Raw genomic sequence first — 19,514 nt, 5'->3', positions numbered from 1 at the left:
TTCTCTGAGAAGACTGCTGAAATACTCATCCTTTTGAAATTATGTTTTCTGTAAGCTACATTCTCTGGACTTTGTTCATACAGTGCTTGCAAAGCAACATAAGAAGCTGATTCGAGAATTTCTGTTTGTTTGAGACAGGTTCTTATGTAGTTCAGTCTGACCTTACACTCTCTGTGTAGCTGAGGCTGCTCTTGAACTCCTGATCCTACTGCTTCTACCTACCAAGTGCTGGGATTACAGGCACTTGCGTCCACTCCAGGCCAGAATATCTTAATGTCTACCATGAGGAGACCTAAAAACATGGGCCAGTTTTCGCTTTCCTTTCCTTTTCTCCCTTTTTTTTTAAGACTCATTCCTTTTATATGTGTGAGTGCTTTGCTTGTGTGTATGTGTGTGCAGTGCCAGTGGACACCAGAAGAAGGCATCAGATCTTGAATTGGTGTTATGGATGGTTGTAAGCCACCATGTATGTTAGAAACTGAACCTAGGTTCTTTGGTGCTCCAAACCATAGAACCTACCGTCTTTCCTTTCAGTCTTCTGGTGGATTAAAAAAATAGAGAACTGGTTTTATTAATTTCTCCCATTAACTGTGAAAAGCCAGACTTGCACACTTCTTGATTTTGATTTCACTTCTTCTCAGAAAACGGTGAGGATGTACCCTTTCCAGATCCACAGCATCGCTCTCTCCACCTTTGCCTCGCTCATCGGCCCATTTGGAGGGTTCTTCGCAAGTGGATTCAAGCGAGCCTTTAAAATTAAAGTAGGGAACTTTCCGCCCTGCCCCTCACCCCTGTCTGTTGCCCATCCAGTCTCTCCCCTGCCCTGCTTTGTCAGTGTTTACCCTTCACCATGCCAGCGTATGCACCTGGCACTTAAAAATGTATGCTTTTCTTGACCCATGTGTTCAATTTGGGGACAGTAAGAGAGGAAGTCAGGTTTTCATTTATTAGTGTTTCTTTCAAAAAAAGAACATTTCCTAATTGACCATTGTTCATTTGATTCTATGCCTCTTTCCATCACCTTCTCTACCCAACGGGGTTTTGGACATGGGGTGGGTCCATTAGTGTGGAATTTGGTTGTTGGAGAGCCTAGGCTCATCATGTTTCCCTCTGCCTCAAACAGGACTTCGCCAACACCATTCCTGGTCACGGAGGCATCATGGATCGCTTTGACTGCCAGTACCTGATGGCCACCTTTGTCAACGTGTATATCGCCAGCTTTATCAGGTGCGTGTCCCCTCTACCTGAGCCAGATGAGTGGGGTTTCAAACTCTGAAATCCTCGAACTTGTCTCAGGTGGTTCAGTAAAACCAGCCTAAGCATGAGTGAGGTTTCAGTTGTTACTGTTTAAAGGCTCTCTGAGGTCTCTCCACCTCTGAGAGTGAATTCAGAGATCAGACAGCACATGGGTAACTGGGCCAGCAAAGCAGCTGGCCCCACTCAGGGTTGCTTCATGTTCTGTTGTAGGGGCCCAAACCCGAGCAAGCTGATTCAGCAGTTTCTGACGTTGCGGCCGGATCAGCAGCTCCACATCTTCAATACACTGAAGTCTCACCTGACTGATAAGGGGATTCTGACATCTGCCTTGGAAGATGAGTAGCAGAGTCCACCCATGGCCAGGAGAGCTGGAGCAGGATTGAGTGAGGGGCAGGTCATCAAGGCCAGCCCAGCTGCTGTGACTTAGATAATGAAAAGCTTCAACTCACTGTCTTTTTTTTTTTTCCCTTTTTAATTTGTGTTTTATTTTTTAAAAATCTGTATATACAGTCTGTTTATAATGTGGGCTGTGAGTAAGCTATAGCTTTGAGTTGCAAAGAAGTCACAGGGAAGACCCATTTGGGTTTCTTAATGTAGGTATTGAACAGCGTGAAGGAGTGTTGCCCACTCAGGGTGCGTGCTTGGTGGTTGCAACCCCCACCCGTCCAGGTGTTTCTGTGCTGTTTGAGAGAACATACAGTCATCCATGCCTGACTAGCTGAGGGACTTCCCCCCTGGGCAGGGTAGCCTCTGCTTTTGGTCTACTTGACACCTTTCCTTGGGGCTCCTCAGCCATCTCTGGCTGGGAGCAGTGGTGGGCTGCCTTCTGTAAAACTGAGGGAGGCTTACTGATCAGATGAGCTTCCCGTCCAAGCTGAAATCCTGCAGAGGGCACGTGAGCTTTGCTTAGAGTTTGCTTTCATAATGCAGACTAAAGGAAGATTTCAGACTTCGTCTTTCTCAAAAAGCATGGAGAATTTATGAAATCTGGAAAAAGAAATTCATACTGCAATATTTCAAGTGTTTGCAGTAGAATGCACTGTCACAGCCCTTTCCCCGCCACCCAGGCGCTGGTGGCTTCATAGTTCTGCAGAGCTGAGGCTGTCATGTTTGCTGCTGCTGAATTCTGAATTCTGGGGACTCCTGAGAGTGGGGAGCCCTTTGCCCCGAAGCCCACTGTGTTGCTGCTGTGTTGTGTATATAGTACTCTTGAGGTGAGTGTGTGTCTGTGTGTCTTAAATTCACTTGTTTCGTACATGATTTCAGTCAAACCCGCACTTCTCACAGAAGTCCCTGCGTCCTGCTTTGAACTGTGACAAGCCTGATCTGTCAAGAGGCTTGGATCTTCTCAAGACTCAGTGTACACTTTTTATGAAATGTGACCAGTGTAGATGTAGTTTGCACTTTCTGGGGGACCTTTTGCTGTTGCTTATGTAACCTGTGAGTATTCTTTTCCTTCCTAATCTTAAGTTGAGACTGTTGTGGAATGGAGCAGTTGGCAGGGAAAGAACTTGTTCACCAAGCGTTTAACAGCCTGGCCTTGCCATGGTGTGCCCACTGCCAAGAGGGGCACAGTGACTGGCTTAAGCACTGGTCTGTGCTTGTTTGTTTTCCAATTAGCCTTTCTGTCTCCTCCAATGCTTAGACAGCCCCCAGACTGTCTGTCCTGAACCATCTTGCGCCCTGCACGGGGCAGGAAGGTGGGGGACAGCTTCTTGCCTCTCACCTTTGACTTCCATGTCAGCCTTGTGGCTTTTTGTTCTCAATTCCCAGGGCCACGCTGAACAGAATATGTTGGTGTCTTGGGATTGGGTTCTTGTGGTGTGACCCTGGGTGGGAGCTTTGCTCTCAGCGTTCTCCTTTTCTGACTTAGCCTGGAGGTTCACCAGTTGTGTAAATCTACAAAGAAGTTCCTGTCACTGGTGGCCCCTGTTGTTATTGAGTCATGTCATGGGGACTCAAAAAAGGAAATACACTGAGCTGTATTTCACAATTGCTCTTTAAGATGAGCCAGTATCTTCTTAAGATTTTCAGCAGTGATTAGGAGTGAGGCTATATTTATTTGATTGAAAAATAACCTTGGATCACCAAACTAGATAGAGAAGGGCATGCCGCTCCCCGGCAGCTGAGACTCGCTCGGGTAGCAGCAGCTGAGGCTCGAGGAAGGGCTCCTGGTGTCCTAAAAATCTGAAAGCCAGGGCTCACTGCAGTTGTCGGCGAGGGCTTTGTTCCTCCTGAGGTTCCAGTCTTCTGAAAGAGGAAACTTTCCCAGTCAGTAGCCAGGAGAGCAGTGCCGCCTTGTGTCTGTCCAGCATGGAGTTTGTCCCATTAAACAGGCGGGATCCCAGAGACTGCTACACCCTGCAGATCTCAGTGGCTCACAGGACTTGCTTGACACTCATTTTGTTTTGTCAGAAATAAATTTTTGTGCCTTTCCTTGTCACGAATTCAGTGTTTGTCACTTTAATGCATGGCTTTGTTTCCCACTTTATGTGATTGTAAATACTGTGCAATTTTAATTTAAAGGGTTTTGTTTTTCAGTTTGTATGCCATCTGTTCATACCCTGATATATCTCAGGTTAGAGCCATGGGGTGGAACCAGAAAGTACCACATCTCACAGTATGCCTGAAGGACAGGATTAGCTAGTTCCTGAGGTCCCAACACCAGAAACACTGCAGTGTTCTTCCAACAGGCTCTGGAGCCCCGAGCCAGGCGCGGCCTGGGGAGTGCTTAGATGCCTAGGAGCCTATAACTGGTGTGGTAAGGATTTGGTGAACAGTGTGGTCCCAGAAACCAGGCTGACGTCAGAACAAGCCAGGGTGCCTCCCACATGAGTTCTGCTCATGATTGTTCTCAAGAAAACTGGGCCTTTCCTTCCCTTTGTGTGTGCTTTTCTCAACCTCCTAACCGCTTCAGTATGAAAAAGAAATTTGTGTTTTACTTCTGAAAGTGAAATCATGTAAGGAATCATGAAGGAAGAAATCATGTAAGGAAGTTGGGAGAACAAGTACACACACACATACACACACACACACACACATACACACACACTCTGTCTCATACTCTCAGCCTTTTAGTTTCTGCTCTATAACCACATTTAAAATGTATTTATTCTTAATGTACTGGAGTATATGTGAGCCAGGCTTCAGAGATGTGGAATCTCACATCTTATAGGTGTCCTCTTATAGGTGGACTGTGAAACAGTTCTTATGATCTCTTGCTCCTGTTCACTTTCATCCTGTAACCTGGCTTATATTATGAAAGAGAATTTGATGAGTGTACTTCAAGAGAACCAACAAACAAAGACCTTGTGTTGGGCTAATTGCTGGGTTGCCTGGGACCTCCTTTGAAGTGTTCCTGAGCCCCTGGCAAGCTGAGGTCAGTCCCTGTTGTTGATGGAGCTGGGAGAAAGAGTGACTTAAGGACTTCGGACGAGTATGCCACATACAATTCTGTATGAGGTCACTGTGTTCCTTACAGAGTCAGCCTGAGGTGGATTTCCAGGAGAGCCTTTTCCTCACTACCGGTGTAGGATGTTACAACTAAAACTTGCTGGGTTAGTAACATCTGAGGCCATGTTGTCTTTGTCTTTCAGAGTAATTCCTGTCTGTGGCCACCATGCCTGCACACTGTGCTTATGTGGGGAGGAGGGCAGTTTCCTTGCATCCAGGGTTCTTGTTCTTTCCAGGTCAGGATGAGAGGATGGCTAGGGTACTGCTGTAGACACAGCCTGAGACAGTCAACTCTGGGTGGGTGTACTCCACCTGGAGCGGAGGGCTCCAGAGAGCACCCGGAAGGTTCCACTCGGAAAGCTCCACCCGGAAGGCTCCGACAGCTGCTGGACAGGAAGCTGAATCTTGGGCAGAGCTTCAGAAAAGAGATTATTAGCTTCTACTTCTTGACTCAGTTTTCCCTTGTTGAGTGGGCACCTTCCAGGGGCATGCTGGGGCTTAGACCAAGTGGCAGAGGAGGGTTCTTATTTAAGGGCTTTGCTAGGCCCATTCATTGCCACATCCTGGGTAGTCTTCACTCACAGTCTAGCAGGGTGAGCCCATGCTCGGGATCATCCATAGCTGCTGACCCAGTCATTCTGTTAGAATGTGGTCTGCCTTCCCCTCCATTCAAGTTGACTGGGAGCGACCTTACCTGGGCTCTGTGCGCTCCTGCGGGTGGAGGCTGTTACCATTGGAATGGTTCTCTATTGGGCAAGCCAGTCTCCATGAGTGTGCTTGGGTGCTGAAGTGTTAGGGCTTTAGGACATAGGGATTATTTTAAGACTTAGAAGGGCAGAATACACAAAAGCTACGGTTTCATGGCCAGTGATCCTCAAATCCATTGGCTATTTGAAGACCCTGCCCCCATCATTGCCCTTTATCAGGTGCCTATGTGCCAGCCTCTTTATCTTATTCGTCAGCCAATGAAATAGCAGCCGTGTGTTATTAATACGTGCACTCATATAGTGCTTAATAAGTGCCAGACACAGTGCCGAGAGTTTGCATGCGTTACCTCCTTTAATCCAGAAGAAGCTCTGTGCTAGAGATTGAGAACATACAGAACTGCCAGACTAGAGGTTTAGGTAGCTCTACCTCTGGCCAGGTTCTAGGCTGCGGGCAGCCTTCACTTCCAGCCAGCTGGCTGTGAGGATTTAGTGAGCTAATGCATTTAAGCATTTAGCAAGGTGCCTGGCACATAGTAAGCACTCAATAAATATTGGTAGTTTTCTTTGTTTTTGTTTTTAAATTGAGCTCAGTGAGTAGTTTGGCCCCCACTGATGGGCTGCTGGGTATTCAGTCACCACATGCTCCTGCCATCACAGGTGTCCTGTAGAGTGACCATACTGTCCTAAGAGCAGCACTTCAGCAGTCCAATGCTAAGAGCTTGGTGTTTCCCAGAGCACTGAGGCCAGCCTGACTGGATGATGTGAGGCTGCTCAGCACTTCTGCTCTTCTTTTCCCATGGTCAAGAATGTTCACAGTTTGTTCTGACCTGGTGGACCCAGAGTGGAAGGGTGCAAGGGCCTGTCCTGTCCTGGACCCCACTTTCCCCAGCCAAGGCCTTACTGTGTTGTGTAGCTCTGGAACCCCTGGTTTCCTCTACAAGTGGATATTTTCAGGAATAGAGAAAACAAACCTGAAGCTTTGTGCATCAGCCAGAAGCCTAAAGCTCCACCTGTGCTCTGACACCATAACCATTCCACCTTGTCTTTCCGCCTGCCTGCCTTTCTTTCTTTGTTGTTGTTTATTTTTTGAGACAGGGTTTTCTTTTTGTGTAACATTGGCTATTATAAAACTCTGTGTAGACCAGGTTGGCCTTGAACTCAGAGATCCACCTGCCTCTGCCTCCCAAATTCTGGGGTGAAAGGTGTATGCTACCAACCTCCTGACTTTTCTTTCTTAAAAGAACAGTTTAGAGCAGGTGACTATTGAGGACAGGGGATTGGAGTGTTTCTGTCTGTTCTAGATTAGCAAAGAATCACATATCACATAGATTATTAATCATGAATGGAGAAATGCTTAATTCATTTTTCTGAATGGACACGGGAAATTAATTGGGAGAGAGAGTGACAAGCCTTCACCTTGATTGAGTGGCACTGGCTAATATAACCCAGGAGGTTCTTAGACTGCGTGATGGTAACTGAGAACTTTGGTTCCAGCAGTGGCGGGTCCCAGGTGTTAATGGGACCTGCAGACCCATTGCTGGAACAGATACTGGAGCTCCCCTGCTCTTCTGGAGTTTTCCAGCTCTGGCCCTTCCTCCTTCATTGTGCCATCTGATGGACCAGGCAGTCCTTTATCTGGAAAGAAAAGTCTGATGCCAGCAGAGGTCCTGGGGCACTGCCCTCCTCTACTCTGGCCAAGCCCAGCTCTGCGGCTTCCGAGGACTTTCCTGAGTGCAGTGTTCAGAAGGCTTTCCCGCCTGGCCACCTGCCCTCAGTGAAACTGTGCTTCTAGGTGCCACCCTGTCAGCCCTCCCTGCCCTCCTCATTAGCATACCTTTTCCTCACCCACAGGCTTTGTGTGCTGCTTTTACTGGCTTTACTCTAAGGAACAGCGATGTAGAAAGGGGCTAGGAGAGTTTCTGCAGTGAGCTGAGTGTGCACATGTGTTCATGACAGTCCTCTGTGTGACGTTTCTTCTCATTCCTCAGTTTCTGTCTTGACTCACACTGGGCAAGTGTCTAAAGAGTGGAGGCAAGGAAGGCATCAGCTCTTTGTCCAACTCAGGGACTCCTGAGACACCGGGACAGCAGCAGGACTAGGCTGGGGATGGGAGTCACACGTTCTTAAACTACTGAAGGTAGACTCAGACCAGCTCAGTGCTCCTTGGTGGCTGAGGGGACCAGAAAACGCCCTGGAGAATCCATCCTGGGAGTGCTGGGACTCCCTGGCTCCTTCCAGAGTCTGCGTGGACCCAGTTTCGACACCTTCTAAACAGCAGCGGGGATCACAGTGGCAAAGAGGGAGGCTACCTGGGACAGTCTCTCAGCCACTTCCATTGTGCAGAGGGACCTGCTGAATTCAGTTATCTCACACTGCCTGGCTGCTTTCCTGCCTCAGACCGGGCGCACTGGGACTCAGCACTTGGATGTGTGGAATCCACATGACAAACCTTGGGTCTCCCCAGATAGGCATGTGCTTATGTGTTACTGTCGTGCCACTTCTTCAACCCGGTTTCACTAAGTCAGTGTTTTCACCATGTCCGACCTTTCTCTCTGCACTTAGGATTGGTGTTGAACACACTTGTAGATTCCTTTCAGCACAGTATAAGAATGTGATATATTGTATATTGGAAAGTATTTACCTTATTTATATACCTGAATGTTCCTATTAAACAAATAAACATATATTAAATTCTAGATTGTGGTTTTTGATTGAAGAGGCCCTTTTAAAAAGTTATTTTATATGTATGGTTGTTTCGCCTGCATGTGTGTGTAAGTACCACACGTGGCTGTTGCCTGGAGAAGCCAAAAGAAGGTATTCAAATCCCTCCTGCAGCTGGAGTTACAGATGGTTGTGCACTACCGTGTGGGTGTGGAGAATTGAATCTGGGTCTTCTAGAAGAGCTGTCAGTGCCTCTAATCACTGAGCCACTTCTGTATTCCCAAGGGATTGGTTTCTGTGTTTTTAGACAGTCCTATTATGTGGCCTGGGCTGGCATGGAACTTAAGATCCTTTCATCTCCACCTCTGAATGCTGAGGTCACACATATGTCACACTGCCAGTCAGAAAGTGTGTGGCGCCTTTGTTTTTGTTTCTGCTGCCTGCGTGTGTGAGAATGATGTGCTTGTGTCTGTGGGCACGTGTGTGGAGGCCCCGGGGTGACGTGTGTGTCTTCTCATTTGCTCTCTTCCTTACGTTTTGAGGCAGCGTCAGGCTGAGCCTTTGCTTGGCCTTTGGCTAGTCTGTCTTTGCTTCCTGCAGTATGGATTACTGGCAGGCTGGCATGTCCACATAACTTTTAGGAGTTCTGGCGATCTGAACTCAGGTTTGTACAGCAAGCATTTTACCTTCTGAGCCATCTCCCCAGCACTGGGAACTGTTTTTGTTTTTTAATATGTTAAAAAAAAAATTTAAATTAGAGTCATTTTTCTTTAAAATTTGATGTGTACGTGTTTTTTCTACATATATGTATATATATGCAGACTTGGATGCCTGATGCTCAGGGAGGTCAGAAGATGGCATTGGATCCCCTGGGATTGGAGTTACAGGTGGTTGTAAAATAACACATGGCTGCTGGCCATCAAACCCAGGTGCTCTGGAAAAACAGCGAGTGCTCTTAGCCGCTGAGCCTTTTCCCCAACACCCAGGAGGTGTGTGAAGACTGAAGGTGGGACAGGAATGTGGTGAGCTGGTGTGTTTACTTCCGGGAATGGGGTTGGCAGGGGATAGGGTTTAGCCAGGGTTAACCTTCCAATGCTGCCCTAGGTCTTTGTGCCAGCAATCCGGGCATTCTCCTCATCTTTGTGGTTGCTCCTCCTCAGCCTTCCTTCTTTCTGAACGACTCTTTACTTGTCCATCTCATAGATGGGCATTCTGCCCTAGCCTCTCTGTGCTCCTCTGGTTTCTTAGGTGTTCCTGTCACTCTGAGGGTATCAGTCACCACGTTCTCATGTTGCCAGTGCTCACAGGGCCTCTGCTTGCAGGTACTTCCTTACTTGACCAAACCCAACTCATGGCCTTTTCTAACTGTTCTCTGATCATCTCTGTTCTACAAGCCAGTAATGTGACCTCATCTGTAGTTGGCATGGCCACTCTGCCTTCTGGGCCTCTGGGTAAGGCCCCATTTTCCTGACAAATTCTGTCAGCCTCTGGCTGTTTCCTTGCCATGTGGTCATCTCTGCTGATCACTCCTTCCACCACAGCTGGAGTTTTCAGACTTGTTCATACGGTTTCTGGAGGACACGCTCAGACCCTGATCTTGCTGTCCACTCATGGTGGTCACCTCTTCTTTGTCCAGACACTCATTTCCTGCCCTTAGCACATGTCATTCTGTCTGATTTCTTTCTTTCTCCCAGCTCTTCCCCAGCTCACTTAGCTGTATAACAGTGCACATTTAAAAAGGCCTGTGTGTGGCCCTTTGTTCCCTGTTTCCTGCCTTAGGACTCTTGTTACCTTGGCAGACTATAGGTCCTAGAAGCAAGAGTTGAAGATAGGGCCAAATCCAAATTCCAGGAAGAGAGGACTAGCCTCACCAGGACTAATGCCTGAGAACAGTGGGGCTTATAACCATAGCCTTTTGGACAAAGGCCTCTGCCTTTATTTGATGAGACTATTTTTTCTTTTTTAATTTTTTTCTTTATTATTACTCTTTATTACAGTTTATTCACTTTGTACCCCAGCTGTGGCCCCCTCCCTCATCTCCTGTTTCCACCCTCTTCCTCTCCCCCCAATATGTCTCTTCCCCAGTCCACTGATAGGGAAGGTCCTCCTCTACTATCTGACCCTAGCCTAACAGGTCTCATCAGGACTGTCTGGATCCTCTTTCTCTGTGACCTAGTAAGACCACCTCACCAGGGGTAGTTGATCAAAGAGCTGGCCACTGAGTTCATGTCAGAGATAACCCCTGCTCCCCTTACTGGGGTACCCATAGAGAGACCGAGCTGCTCATGGGCTATATCTGAACAGGGGTCTAAGTCCTCTCCATGCATGGTCCTTGGTTGATTAGTCACCACAGGACCCCCTGAGCCCAGATTTTTTGGCTCTGTTGGTTTCCTCATGGAGTTCCTGTCCCCTCCAGGTCTTTCTATCTCCCCCTTCTTCTGTAAGTTTCTCTGAACTCTGCCCAAAGTTTGGCTATGAGTCTCAGCATCTGCTTTGATACCCATTCTAGCATAAGGACCTAGCAAATGATGGGTGGCCAGTATTTGAGGTACAAAGCCCATTGCATTTGTTTTCTTGATGTGTTAGCTTTCCATTGCTGTGACAATGGGGAAAATGGCAAAAATCTTGTGGCAAGGTATATTTTGACTCACAGTTTCAGAGGTTTTATTCTGTATTTGGTTGGCTTCATAGCTTTCAGGCTTGTAGCAAAGCAAGCAGATCATGGTGGAAGGGCTTTGTCAGAGAAAAGTGCTGACTTCAAGGCAACCAGAAAGCAGAGAGGTGTGGTGGTGGTGGTGGTGGGGAGGCAGGGACAAGAGATACAAAGGTACATTTCCCAGAAATCTTTCTTCAGCTAGGCCCCACTTGCTAATAGCCCACTCAGCTATGAACTTGCCAGTGTATTAATGCATTGATGATATTGGCACCCTCTAAACCTATTTTTCATCTTGTTTCTTAAGCTAGGGTTTTGGTATATAGCCCAAGCTAGCCTCCACGTCTCCATCCTCCTGCCAGTTTTTCCAGCTACAGGACTACAGCTGTGCCCTACCACAGCAAGCTTCCTCCTCACGTTCCAATCATGTCTCAGTAGCACCACTGCATGGAGACCCAGCCTTCAACATGAGCCCTTGGGAACATTTTCAATAGCACCACAGCATGGGGACCCAGCCTTCAGTGTAAGCTCTTGGGGACATTTTATAGCTAAGTCATAGTACTAACAAAACCTGATTACAACCACCAGTTAGGGTTGATGAGAAACCAAATAGTCATTTTCCCTGATTCTCCTGTGTTAGTACCAGGAGCAGAGTATTTATGTACAACTAAAGTGGGGACCACATGGTCAGCGGTCCACCTGGGAAGTGCATGCATTTATTCTGAGGAGCTCCTTGCGGTGGCATCAGGGCCATGGTGTTCATGCCTGCATCTAGTGTTCTTCTATTTGGAGCTTTCAAATGGGCCTTGGCAACCAGCATTCATTCGGTGAATAGTTTAGGAGGTGTTGCTCTGTACTATGTCCTGTCTGCACACTGGGCACATGTCACAGAGTCTCATGGAGCTCAGGTGGAGACAGATGGAGTCAGGAGAGAGGAACATGGAGTGTTGGTGGGGAAGGGTATTCAGACCTGTTGGAGGTTGGCCTAATGCTAATTACTGGCCCTGAAGATCTGGTTACTGCCTGCCAGATACACCCATCCTTGTTAGTGTAAACCTACCTAAGACATACCTGATTGGTTGATTAAACATCCTGTACCTAGGCAGGGCAGAATAGGTAGGTGTGGCTAGGGTTCCTGGGCTCTTGAGGAGAATCACAGGAACAAATGGACAGGAGGAGAGGAAGAAGGGTGCTGCAATGGTTAGCACAGGGAAGAAACCACATGAGGCCAGAAGGAAGGACTCCAATAATGGAGTAAAAAGGCCCAGATGAACAATACAATCAAGTGCCATGGGATTATGGATAGAAGACAGTTTAGATGAGGAGGATTATGGAGGCTGGCATTGGATGGGCACTGGGAGATGGATGGTGAGGATAGTGAGACAGTGTAAGTGAAATATCTGCCCTGCCCAAGGTAAATAAGGCAATTACAAATCTAACAGGTATCTCTGTCTTTTGTTTGTGATCGTGGGTTAAATAATCCATCACAGTAATCTTAGGGCTAATAATAAACTTATATAGCCCAACACCCATTTTATTTATTTACAACAGATCGACGTGAGGCAAAGGTGAAGACATGGAAGCGCTGCAGGGCCGTGTGCAGTCGGGAGGATTCTTGCAGGGAATGCAGCCCCAGAGACAACTTTACTCTGAGCAGAATGAGATGCCGACAGTTCTGACCTGAGTTATTTTATCTGATGTTTCCCAATTGTTACTTGGTAGCTGTTAGATGACAGACTCCAGAAGGACAGGAGTGGGAGCAGGGATACCAGGAGGAGGGAATGACAACAGGGTAGAAGATAGTGCCTTAGACCAGCAAAATCGGCTGGAAGGCTAGATACAGCACGGAACAGGAAAAGAAGAGCTAGGGATGGTTGTGAGGTGGTCCTTGGCCACCAGAAGAATGGCCCTGCCAGTTCTGAGCTGTAGAAGCTACGGAGCACAGGAGAGTGAAGATGAAGGGTTTCATTTGGGGCACACGTGTGGATGTCTGGTCCAAGGACATGGTCTCCTGACAACCAAGAGCCTGGAGACTGGATAAAACCACCAACAGGGAAGAGTTGGAAATCTGCCTTAAGTTACTTGTCTATAAATGTCAGTGGACACCATGACCAAGCCAGCTTATAACAGCATTTAATCGGGGCTTATGGATTCAGAGGGTGGAGTCCATGATCATGTTGGGGGGGGTGCAGCAGCTGACAGCTCACACTTGATCCTATGCTTACACACTCTGCTGTGCTCCAGAGCTTCTACAGCTCAGAACTGGCAGGAAAAGCTTAACTGGTAATGCTGTGGGCTTTTGAAACCTCAAAGCCAACACTCCAGTGTGACACACACCTCCTCCACCAAGCCACACCTTCTAATCCTCCCTAAACAGTTCTACCAACTGGGACCCAATCACACTCAGACCACCACGAGGTCCAAAGCTAAGTCCTTGGTTCTAATTTGAGAATGAACTTTTGTATAGTACTGGTTCCTTCCATTGGTGCTGTTGGCCTTCTTGCTCAGATGGAAGGAGATCCTGAGACATAGCCCAGGAACCACACAGCTCTGAGGGAAAGCCTCCACAGCAGAGGCATTGTAGCTCTTAGGGGAGGGTGTCCCCAGTTGAGCTGAGGCGCTCAGGAGCCTCATCCCCACTCCACTTCTTCGCTTCTTCCCTTTTCATTGCTTCTTGGCTTCTTCCAATGAAAGAGTCCCACCAGGCAGCACATCTCATAAAGAGATTCATTGGAGAGTCAAAGTGTTGGGGAGCCTGCCCTGCTTCCAGGAGAGGACAGCAGGGGATGAGACAAAGGGCAGGCCAGAGATTTCCGGAGTGATGGTGGGATTTCAAGAACTGAGGTTGGGAGCTCAGCGATTGGTGGTTTTTTTCTGTTCAGGGATTGATGGGTTTACCTGTTTAAGGATTAGTGGCCTTTTCACAACCTTTTCCCTGCATCAGGCCCATGGGTTAGGATGGGGAGATCATGGGCTGAGGCACCATAGCTGTGGAGCTGCTTGGGGAGGCTGGAGAAAAATGTGCCGCCACCATGGACAGCTCCCGTGGCGGTACCTCATGACAGCCTCAGGCTGAGGAGTTGCTGCAGTTTTGACAGCTCCTGTGGGTGTGTGCTCACGTGCATCCTTTCCTCCGCCTCGGACAATCCTGTTTCAGGCCCTGACAGGCTTGTTTTCAGATGGTTTGCGCCTTCCTCACAGAATCAGCTGTAGTGCAAGCTTGGATGGTCTCTGCTTAAGGAGGAAGAGTAACTTGGCCTTTGCTTTTCTGGGAAGGAAAGTGAAGCAAAGCAAGGTTCCATGTTTGATGATTCAGAGCAGCTGGGGCAAGGGAACCAGAGAAAGGGGTTTTTAGAGAAAAGACTCAGCCATGGCATTCTAAGTCACAAAGCCACCGCCTCCCCTTAGTTACCAAAGGACATTCATTGCCAAGTTCTCAATCAACCCAAACTCAGAAAACGTTCTGAATTGTAGCAAGAGATCTGTGACAATTTGGAGTGTGTGTGTGTCAAAGCATATAATGAGACAGAGGAGTTTTGGGGTAAATTCCATCTTCGTATGACCAGGAGACCACTCTTTCTGCTGCAGGAGTGGACGCTGGTCTTGACCACACAGTCCACATTGCTCTTAGATTCTCAGTACCTTCAAGGCTGCTTGTGTTTGAAGCTGGAGATTCTCAAACCCTGACTGTATGTGAAAAATACCAAGGAGTTTCAGAAAGTCCCAGTACCCAGGCAGCCGAGACTGCTTTAAGTCAGAAATGCTGAGAATCAGACTTGAGCATCATTTCTTTTTAAGCTCTCTCTGTGGTTCTGATGTGCAGCAGTAGATGAGTAAAAGTACGTCCTCTGACCTCCTCCAACGTGGCTGATACCCTCTGCTGGACCATCCCCAGGACACTCTGAAGTGACCCTTCTGGTGTCCCACGGTCTTCAAGCCAAGGGTGGCCCACCTGTGACCAGTCCTTCTTGCACCTCAGACTTGATTTTCTTTCGCAGAGCAAGTGTCTGTAACGTTTCCCACCTGTCTCCCGTCTGTCTTTTAGCCTCCTGGTCTTCCTGTCCCAAGTTTCTCACCTTTATTTTTCATAAGACAGACTGCTCCCCAAGTCCCCCTACTGCTGTGCTGGCCAGTGCCTGCGTATATGTTTATTCTTTTGGGGTTCCCCATCACTGCCTGTAATTGCTGTTGTGGGTGTCATTAGAGGGACTGTGCAGGGATCCTGTGTGCCCTGAGGATCTGCAGAGCTGATTGCTAAGCGGCAGCTCTGTCCTCCTGTCTCTTAAAGGGTCCCTTCACTCCCTGCCTACGGTGGTAGTCATCATGAAGAGATGCCAAGCAAGGAGCTCCATGGGTGACAGTCTCCACGGATGCCACGTTACAAGAGAGTGTGGCTGGTCCCTTCCTCAGGGGTGGCTGTGTAGCCCTGTGTTCGATTAGTTGTGGCTTCTAGGACAATTATAAGAATAGTGTAAAGAACATCCTACATTCTCCAACCAATCACCCAGATGTTAACATTTTGCCACGTTTGCTTGTGTTTTCTCACGCACTCTTCACGTGTTTTTTTCTGAACCATTTGAAACTGTGAGCATGGTGTCCCTTTACTGACTTATTCAACTTTCACGTTATCCTGATGTGTCCTTCATAGTGGAATAACATGAATTTCTTTTTTGCGCAGCTAGAAGTTTTCTGGGGTAAGCATGGTACACACATGTAATCCTAGCAATTGGCAGGCTGTGGCTGCTGACTTATAAGCTTAAGACTAAATTGGACTACTCGTAAGACTGCTTTTGAAGGAAAAAAATGGTTTTATTGTAAACAATAAAATACAGAAACAGCAGGTTCTCATTAAAGTAAAAGTACTGCATCTTCTAGAACCTTCCTTTTACTGCACCATTCTTGTTGCTATTAAAGAAAAAACTGATTTCCAGATTCCGAATAGCCAACGAGCCAGTTGGTAAACACTTTTCTCAGGGTTCTAAGGTCAGCCCTAGTTATTTTTCTAAAGTTATTTTAGCAGTTTAAGATTGATGTTTTTATGGTGTATGTCTATGTCCATGTGTATGTCTGTATCTGTTTTTCTGTGTATGTTTGTTCATTTTTGTGTGTGTGTCTGTGTTTGAGTGTGTCTGTGTATGTGTATAGTGTGTGTGTGTGTGTCTGTGCTTTTGAGTATTGTGTGTTTGTTGGTGTCTATATATGTGCATGTTTGTGTATTTGGTAGTCTGTGTATATGTGTCAGCAAATGAATGTGTTTATCATGTTTCTTGTTTTGTCTTATTCTGGTTTGTTTGTTTTATTTGTCCGTTTTCTTGAGAGAGAGAGAGACAGATCTTGAGAGAGAATGGAGAGAGAGGTGGGGAGAGGTGGGGAGTTGGAAGGTTGTATGAAAAAAAGTTTTTTCATGTTTCCTCCCCCCCCCAAAAAAAAAAACAGGGTTTCTCTGTGTAGCCTTGGCTATTCTAGAGTCCCTTTGTAGTCCAGGCTGGCCTCAAACTCACAACAATCTGCCTGCCTCTGTCTCCCTGAGTTCTGGGACTAAAGGCATGTTACCATGCCTCGCTGAAAAAAAGTATTTTCAATAAAAAGAACAAGTGCCATTTTACATAGGTTAATATTGGTGAAAACCAGGCTCACTTTCTTCATATTACTTAAATCAATTCCAGCCCTACTCAGAGTCAGAGAAAATATACAGTTCTCCAGTGCTCACCTGCTTTAGACAGTTTCTTCTCACATCTTAACACATTAAGCCCTTCTTTGATCCATGCTGCAAAAACCACTTAGTGAAAGAGCAGTTTCCTAAAGAAAGTGGAAGACAGCAGTATTATGAAAGCAGACGATGGCAGATAAAGAGCATTAAGGCCCGGTGTGGCGTTTGCTTGTAAGGAGGCTCCTGGGAGGGAGGGGCAGAGGACCGTAAGTCTGAGGCCCTTCCTGGCTGTGCAGGAGACCCTGCCTCTAAACACCCACTTTGCTGTAGGAACAGTTCTCCTTTTGGATTCTTTCGGCTGTACTGCTGGGTTGCACCAGAGCCTGGTTTGGGGTCTCTCCCAGCACTGCCCAGATAGAGAATTTGGGTGTGTGGGTCTTTTCCTGGAAAGCTGCCATCATCCCCTCCCAACACTGTGACCACTCATACTTTTGAGCAGTTCTAAAACTTTTTAATCACAGAGGTTTCTTTAAAGTCACAAACTAGGCAAGTTGGTCTACTAAGCTTAAGGCAGGGTGTCTTCAAATGGCACACACTAAGCACTGAGACATTTCCACAGAAGGTGTTGGTTTCTACATTTAAAAAATATAGTAGCTTGTTTACCACTGATTTCAGTGGTTTGAGGTTGGGATGATTGTGTTTTGTTTAAATATCATTTTTTTTCTTGGTTGTTCAAATAGAAATAGACAAAACAGAAACATCTATCAGGAAAAGGAACTGCTCACGTCACAGCTGCAGAGCTTTCACAGTGACAAAGGGAGGGATTTCCGCATGGGCTTCAAAATGCCTGGATGCTAGCTTCTAAATGTTGACCTTTATTCAGAACAAGCTGTCTGTCATCTGTCTGTCTGTCTGTGTCTACCTACCTACCTACTTGTCTATCTGTATTAGTTACTTTTCTGTTTGTTGTGCTAAAATACCACAACGAAAGCATCTTATAGAACAGTTTATTTGGGCTCACACTTCCAGAGGGATAAGAGTCCAGGATGGAGTGAAGGTAGCAGGAGGGAGGCCTGGCAGCTGGAGCAGAAGCATGGCTCACAAGCACAGAGCAGAGAGAGGGAATAGGGGAGAGCATGTGGCTCTGAAACCATACAGCCCACCCCAGTGACTTCCTCCAGCAAGGCCACACCTTCTAAACCTAACCAAGCAGCACCGCCACCTGGGGACCAAATATTCTAAAATTTGAGGGTATGGTGGGCATTCTCATTCAGAGCACCACACTGCCTGTCTATCATCTATTTACTTACCTACCTATCATCTAGTCATCTACCTACCTACTTACTATCATCTATCTGTAAACCTAACATCTATCTATCATCTATTTATCTATCATCTGTCTATTTGCCTACCTACATACTTACTTGACTAACATCTACCTACTTATCATCTATCTATCTACCTACCTACCTACCTACCTACCTACCTACCTACCTACCTACCTAAAAGGGTATCTGATTATTACAGAGGAAGAATAAACCCAGAAAACCAAATAAAAAGAACCAGACCCTGCTGTTTTATCCAGCAGTTGTCAATGAATGAAAAGGCAGTGTTACACTATTGTATTTGGTTAATGATGTAGATGAGTTTTTTAATAGTAATAAAGAAATTGTCATTTTACTTTGTCTAGAGTCCTTGCTCTACAGAAGAGTTCCTGAGAAATGACCAGCTTTAATCTTGATTATTTGTAAGGGAGAAGAGTCTGGGTGCTTGGCAGGCCCTCTATCACTGAGCTAGATTCTCATTTCTTATAATGTGTGTATTCTTGTCTAGTGCAATTTTGAGGGGCTCTGTAGTAGGTTGGAGAACAAGAAATGCCCTCGCCTCTCCCTCTCTGCCTGCTCCATCTCCCATTTGATGGAATGCTGCTCCTGGCCTCTGCAGTTTGAGAGGCCTGAATAAAATGCAGTACCTATATACTATATGAATGTAACAACAATTAATGAAAAAAGAAGCCATGAATTTGAAATAGAGGAAGAGAGGTATGTGGGAGGGTTTAGAGTCAGGAAAGGAAGGGGGAAATGATGTATCTCATTTTTTTCAACAATAACAACAAAAACAAACTCCAAAGCAACCAACCAAATTAAAAAAAAAAAAATGCATCGCAGCCAGGCAGTGCTGTCACAGGCCCAGAAGAGGGCAGTGGTGAATCAGGAACCAAGCTCAAGCACTGCAGCTCAGACACCATTCCTGGCCCAACCTTCACTGGCTTTTCTTCTGCCTCAATGAAACTGCTCAGCCACTGGCCCTCCTCTGTATGAAGTAATTGGGAAAATATGCAAAGCTCTTGTCCAGTTCCTAGCATCTAATAGTCATTGGCCAGAGCGTCTATTTGTAATGTTATCACTGTTGTCTGAGAAATGAGTTTCTTTCTGGCATCAATATTCCAGGGAAACCAGGGATGGACATTGTAGCTGTTTGCACTAAGAAGGAAAGTGTCTGCTTGGTAACAAAGAGGGGCAGGTTAGAACTGCCAGAGGTGCCCTGGCTCAGGCACCCTAGGGGCGGCTAGAACTAAAATCACATTGGGACGTTGGCTGAATTATTTCCTGACGTCGTCTAGATTCCCAGCCGGGGCTGGACCTCCCTCCACGGATGTCCTGACACACCTGGAGAGGTAGACTGGCTTGTCCTTCTGTTTCAGCTGAGGATGCTGTCTGGCTGTGCTTCAGTTTCCTCACGGGATAATGAGCAATGCAGCGCCTACCTTTATCAGCCGCATTACCTCACTGGGGTGAGGAACAGTGGTTCTCAACCTTCCTAACGCGGCCACCCTTTTATACAGTTCCTCGTGGGGTGACTCCCAACCATAAGACTACTTCATTGCTGCTTCATAACTGAAATCTTGCTACTGTTATGTGTTGTGATGTAAGCATCCGATATGCGGGGTACCCAGGACCCAAGCGGGGTCTCGACCCGTAGGTTGAGGACCACTGGATAATGAGCATTGCAGTGCCCCCTGCATCAGTCACATTTCCTGTTGCTGTGACCAAGTGCCTGGCAAAAGCCATGTAAGGGGGGGGAGGGTCATTTGGCTTCATAGCTTGAAGGAGGGACACAGCCCTGGCGGGGA

The 19,514-nt window shown here is 46.9% G+C and overlaps 1 protein-coding gene across 3 annotated transcripts in view; it reads left to right on the top strand.

Annotated features, from left to right (window-relative positions):
• Cds2 (CDP-diacylglycerol synthase 2) overlaps positions 1 to 8,113 on the top strand; it is a 53,407-nt gene extending 45,294 nt beyond the window's left edge. For all 3 annotated transcript variants that reach the window (XM_055607466.1, XM_055607526.1, XM_055607591.1), the window contains exons 11-13: positions 642 to 761; positions 1,124 to 1,227; positions 1,468 to 8,113. In XM_055607466.1, the coding sequence (XP_055463441.1) occupies positions 642 to 761; positions 1,124 to 1,227; positions 1,468 to 1,600 (357 nt within the window). In that variant the 3' untranslated portion in view covers positions 1,601 to 8,113. The remainder of the gene's footprint in view (positions 1 to 641; positions 762 to 1,123; positions 1,228 to 1,467) is intronic.
• The last annotated feature ends 11,401 nt before the right edge of the window (positions 8,114 to 19,514 follow it).

Source organism: Psammomys obesus, unplaced genomic scaffold (genome assembly GCF_907164565.1).
Source record: "Psammomys obesus unplaced genomic scaffold, mPsaObe1.curated_primary_1811, whole genome shotgun sequence".
In the NCBI taxonomy this organism is placed as follows: Eukaryota; Metazoa; Chordata; class Mammalia; order Rodentia; family Muridae; genus Psammomys; species Psammomys obesus.
The sequence above is the reverse complement of the archived record's forward strand: the minus strand, read 5'-3'. Positions and strand labels throughout refer to the sequence as shown.